This window comes from Hippocampus comes, unplaced genomic scaffold (assembly GCF_001891065.2).
Source record: "Hippocampus comes isolate QL1 unplaced genomic scaffold, H_comes_QL1_v1.1 scaffold214, whole genome shotgun sequence".
NCBI lineage: Eukaryota > Metazoa > Chordata > Actinopteri > Syngnathiformes > Syngnathidae > Hippocampus > Hippocampus comes.
In genome coordinates, this window is record NW_017804875.1 from 703,063 (window position 1) to 708,705 (window position 5,643).

Sequence of the window (5,643 nt, forward strand, 5' to 3'; positions counted from 1 at the left end):
AAAAACTCAGAAACTCTTAATGACTGCGCTTCATATTTTGATATTTCACCCACCGCATCTTTGGCTTCCTTGTTGGGTTGGTCCGCCTCCTTTTGGCCGGGCGCTTCCCTGGACACCAAAGCGTATGTGGTCACCACCACGTCGTGTTGAGCCAGCCTGCCAGACACGGCACCTTTGGTGAGTCAAATTGCTTTGGTTCTGCACGTGCGCGTGTGCGTGTGCGTGTGTGTGTGTGTGTGCGCTCACACTCGGGCGTTCTTGTTGCGGTCTGGTCCGTGGTACAAGTACACGCTGAGGCGACCTGCCTTCACGTGTCGCTCAATCTCCTTCTTCCAGTGGTGGACCAGCGAGGCCGGGCAGATGACCAGGGTGCCTTTGGAGGGCCTCGGTCGGCAATCTGGGTGGCATTTTTCAGTCATTAAATTGTCAAATGTAAAAAGGTGAAAAGCTTGAGATTTGGGGGTCAAATTCTATGCCTTTTATTTATTCACAGTAAATGTCATTTTTATTTATGTAAAGGAATCTTGAATGATGTAATGGCATCTTTCATTTATTTGATGACTTAATTAAAAAATGTGTGAAAGGAATTATTTACCATATTTCATTTTTACCTGTTCAATAGATTGCAAAAATTGACTTAATCCCAATTTATGTTGATATTATTTATTCAATGTTCTTTCATTCAATTTCCTGTCTTATTTGATGTTACCGGTTTTTGACAGCCAGCCTTCCTCCTGCTTCTTCTCCTCCTCCTCCTCCTCCTCCTCGCCCTCCCCTTCCCCTTCCGCCTTCACCTTGCTCTTCTGCGCCAGTATGAGCGCGATCATGGTGAGCGTTTTTCCCAGGCCCATGTCGTCCGCTGCAGCCGCAAACACAGCGGGTGTTAAAATCAAAATTCATTTCATGATGAAAACACTTCCATTTGCCGCCTTTACCCAAAATGCCTCCGCATGGATTCTGTGCTTCCCTCCACAGCAGCCAGGCCAGCGCTCTCCTCTGGTGAGCCAACAGCGACACCCGGAGCCCCCTGGGGTCTGGCGCCTCGGCGTCGGCGGACGGGCAGGACTCCAGCGACGTGTGCAGGTGATCGATGGCCTTGCACGTGGCGTTTTTCACGGCCAGCAGACGGTTGTCCGTCATGCGGCCGCCGTAGAAGGCCTGGTGCTCTACAACGCAACGCAGAACACCATCATATTTTGGGACCATATTCAGGGATATTTTTTTTATACATTAGGGAATTGTGAAATTACATACGTAGCGGAGGTAATGTACTGACCTCCATGCATCTGGGAGAAGCCCCGATTTGGCTGCGGGTGGGGTCCTGGGGCGGGAGGGGCCGGAATGAGGATGGTGCCCCCCGGGCGGCTGAAGGGGTTCGCTACCTGGCTGGTGGGTGGCTTGTCATCTGCGGGAGTGAGGTTGAGAGACTCCAGAGCCGCCTCCAGCTCTCTGACCTGAGTCCTCAGACGCTCACCTTTGTCTGGCAGCGCCGCCACGTTTACCACCGCCAGCGTAGCCTTGGATGCGCCAGCATGACAGCGGGAAGATAGTTAGAAACTGACTTCTGCTGCGCAAGGTGGCGGTGATCAGGAATTATTGGCAAGAGATTGGGTTAATCATAATGCCAACATAGCGTATCTATAGTATGCACCTGTGCTCTACCGATCAAGCTGGAATTCCCCCTTTATTTGATATTTTATTTAAAATGTGTTATAAGTCTAGAAAGAAATGTACGAATAAAAAACTAGTAACCCATTAATGTAAGTGACATTCATTAACGACTCATCATTTTTTAAAAATTGAAGTCATTTTGTTTCAACATAAAGGGTGTCTATTTTTAATAAAAAGAAATGTTATTCTCAAATGTCACTGTTAAAAATGTACTTGCAATTCAGTGGCAAAACCAGGTGCCATTTTTATACTAAACTATAATCGTAAATAGATATCGCATTTATGCAAACTATTCAAGTCATTTGGAATTTAACGTAGTCACTCAGAAAATCAAGTAAACAGTAAAGTTATTCTAACAAGCAAGTAATCAATGAAGTCACAAAGTTACTTTTTCAAGGTAACTGGCAGCGTTGCAGGCAGTACGGGGCTCACCTTTTTCTGCTGGAGCTGAGTGGACAGCATCTTGTGCATCACATGGGAGGCCGGCTGAAAGGCGGAGTAGGAAGTCAGAGGCTTCTGGATGGCGGTGGAGGTGAGGGTCCGGTGGGGCTTTTGAGGGGGCTTGACAGACACCAGCGCAAAGTCTTCGTCATCATCATCTTGGCAGTGTTTGCTTTGACGGGGTCTCCACTGCCCTGCACTGTTGTCAGACCCTCCGGAGGCAACCATTTCGCTTTTGGGCGGAGACGAAGAGATGCTTGGCGTGGAGGAACCTCCAAAGGCGACCATTTCACTTTGGGGCACAGTCGTGGAGGCAACTGACATTGGAATGGAACCTTTGGAGGTGGCCATGTTGGTATTGGGTACAGATGGAGAGCTCCGCTCGGTTACTGCTGGACCTCTGAAGGAGACCGTTTCATTTTTGGGTGCAGACATGGAGACACCGGAGGTGGGCATTTCGCTTTTGGGTACAGCCGTGGCAGCGATGGAGGTGTTTGTGTTGCTTTTGGTCACAGACGGAGAGACGTTGGAGGTGGTCATGTTGCTTTTGGGCATACACAAGGAAACGCCAGAGGCAGCATTATCGCTTTTCTGCGTGAACATAGAGACTCCAGAGGTGGCCATTTTGTTTTTAAGTTTACAAGTGGAGACACTCGCTGTTTCAACAGAACCTTTGGAGGTGGCCATGTCACTTTTGGGCACAGATATAGAGATGTTTGTTGCTGTTACAGAACCTTTGGAGGTGGTCATGTCACTTTTGGGCACAGACATGGAAACTCCAGAAGTGGGCATGTCACTTTTGCTTGGTGGATGTGTTTTATCCACAGATTTCTTCTTCAGCTTCATCCCTGCTGGAAGATGTTGTCCTCTATATGTTTCAGGTGTGACTGGCCGACCTTCCCCCTCACCTTCTTCTGCTCTACTTTTTGTCTCCATGTTGTCTTTGCTCTCACTCTCTCTTTGCATCCTCCTCCACTGTGATTCTTGGCCCAGTTTTTCCGGAGCCTTGAAGGGGTTTCGCACTGGTGGCAGACAGGAAGGTTGTGCCGATTTTTTACACTTATTCTCATCCTTCTCCGGCTGTAAAATGATGACAAGCATTGACAACAGTTATCACTTGCAAGCATTGTTTTCCATACTTTTTGTTGGATGTATACAATATTTGTATACCAATACCAAGATGGCGCCTGAGTCGGCAGCCGTCGGCAAGTGCTCTTCAAGAGCCTTGCATTTTTTTTGTTGTTTTTGTCTTTTGTTTTGTCACATGGTGTTGTTATGTCGTGTGGACCTGATGTGGACTGTTTTCAGCATTTTTGGCAACGACATTCGTCAAGAAGAAGAATCTGTGCTTGGTGGTTGCGCCTGCTTGGCGGCACGCGTGTACCAGCACCGATTTTGATTGGGAGGAATGTTGGCGCCATTTGACTGACATTGCTGGACAGCCCCGGGGCGCTTGTGTCTTGCGCCTGAAATAGGCAGCATTTTCACAGCCCCGCTTTGTTCATCGGAAAGGTCGGTGCTGATGGACAGTCTGCGGCTGGATGGATGCATGGCTTGAGGAGCCGACGATGAGAAGAAAGGAGCGCCGATGTGTATGTGGAGCTGGGAGTCGTGGCTTGGAATTGAAGCGGATTTACATGGGACAGGAGAAGAGAGCCAATCTCTCTTTTTCATTAATGGATGCTACAGCTTCTTGTTGCTTTCAAGCTTAGCTTGTAGCAGACGTGTGCACATTGCAGCATGATGTCTTTGATTCGCTCCTCTTTCATCAAAACTGCTTCAGACAACAAAGTGTATGCAGGAAAGTGGTTAAGATTGCACGATTGTCTGTGTCTAATGTGTTGTCTTGTATTATTTTTTCGTTTTATGTTAACTTTTCTTTTGATGGCGGCGCGGACACCCGCAGCGGCTCCTCTTGTTTTATGTTGTCTTGTGAGGGAAGAAATTTCATCTATGCTGTGTGTTGCACAATAAAGTTGTACTTGACTTGACTACTTGTCACAACATGTACATAGAGAATGCACATGTGATCCAGCACGCAGTGGATTTTATTTTTACTCAATGCATTATTTGTAGTTTTGTTTTTTTTCCTATTCTCCATGTTAGAGTAAATGTCAAATGTAGTCTTACCATAGCCCAGGGCACATTTCCACACCATCGCTGTCCGGCTTTTTTACCCTCAACGCACCTGTAGAACAACCTGAGGCAGAAAAAAAAAAAATACACAGCATAATGTCATATCTGAATGCTAATCGAGACAGAGTCTACCAAGGTACTTACACTGTGTACTTTAGTAGACGTGCACATTTTTTGTGGAAAGGAAGATTACTAAAAGTCCTGATTCAACCTCTTTAAGTAAAAAAAAAAAAAAAAAAAAGAACAGACTCTGAAACATATTGAAGGGAATGAATAAAGAAAAACGTAAAAGTGATTAAAGGACACTTTGATTATCCCCTCGTTCGTCTATAATTTCTTCAGACAACAAGGCATATGCAGGAATAGTGGTTACGACTGATGACTTTCCATGTTCTTTGGGTCGCACATAATGCCCACGCAGAAACAAACCAGGACCTTTAGTTCGATAGCCACCCACCTGTCGCACTCTTCCTGCTGGCTGTACATCAACGCCTGGAGCTCCACGATGGAATCTTCATGCTGGAGGCAGCGAGAGGCCGAGATGCTGAGTGGGAAGGGGGATGGATGATGAATAGCAACTTCAATTCAATGTAAAAAAATATTGAAGAGAAACACCAATCAGACCTGGCCACACTGCTGAAGTTACAGCCACGCTTGTCCACACACACGTAAAAGCTTTTGCCTTTGCTTGGGCCATCTTTCACGCCTGTCTTTAGCATACATAGCCCACCTGAAAGACAACACAAAGCGTAATTGTGAATTAAAGAAAGATGTACCCATGTCGAATAGCCAAAAACACGAATTATTTCCTGAATGATATGTAGTTTAACGCCTTACCGTGGACATCACATGTAACTTTGTCCATAATTGACTAACGTCTCGAAACGCGCTTGGAAATGAAACTTCTCATATTCGTGTCATGTGGCCATTTTGCATCGACCAATCAGTCTTCGCCAAAAGGGATGTTCGATGTAAGCGTGTCATGATAAAAGTAATATTCCAAATGTCATCACATATGTCGAAGACTTTGCAAGATATCCACAAAAGACAAAGTAGCAATTTAATATTTGTCACTTAAAATGTGTATTTACTGGTGATACTTCGGTGAATAAAAGTATTTGTAAAAACGAGGGCTTTATTGTGAATTATGAGGCCGGATGTAGTTTACCAGGAGCCACTGACGTTCAAGTCCGCTTCTATTTTTTTTTCTTTTTAAGAAGAAAAAGTGAGGACTAAATTTGATATCTGCTCTCTTTATCTGTTTATCTTGGTTAAGTAATAAATCTTAACAACTCGACACTCCAACTCTAACAATAGATCTGATTTTGTGTATAATTAAATTATTATTCCTCGATCATGCACTTCACCCTCCAGCCAGCCGGTGACGCTGACCTT

At 45.5% G+C, this 5,643-nt stretch overlaps 1 protein-coding gene across 3 annotated transcripts in view; it reads right to left on the minus strand.

The window, feature by feature from the left end:
* ttf2 (transcription termination factor, RNA polymerase II) overlaps positions 1-5,195 on the minus strand; it is a 9,721-nt gene extending 4,526 nt beyond the window's left edge. For 2 of the 3 annotated variants that reach the window (XM_019880898.1, XM_019880889.1), the window contains exons 1-10: positions 5,086-5,195; positions 4,864-4,978; positions 4,706-4,792; positions 4,243-4,312; positions 2,104-3,192; positions 1,277-1,517; positions 936-1,166; positions 710-859; positions 247-397; positions 54-156 (exon numbers count right to left, since the gene is read on the minus strand). In XM_019880898.1, coding sequence (XP_019736457.1) covers positions 54-156; positions 247-397; positions 710-859; positions 936-1,166; positions 1,277-1,517; positions 2,104-3,192; positions 4,243-4,312; positions 4,706-4,792; positions 4,864-4,978; positions 5,086-5,113 — 2,265 coding nt within the window. In that variant the 5' untranslated portion in view covers positions 5,114-5,195. The remainder of the gene's footprint in view (positions 1-53; positions 157-246; positions 398-709; positions 860-935; positions 1,167-1,276; positions 1,518-2,103; positions 3,193-4,242; positions 4,313-4,705; positions 4,793-4,863; positions 4,979-5,085) is intronic. The other variant, XM_019880906.1, reaches the window with a different exon arrangement.
* Positions 5,196-5,643: the final 448 nt, after the last annotated feature.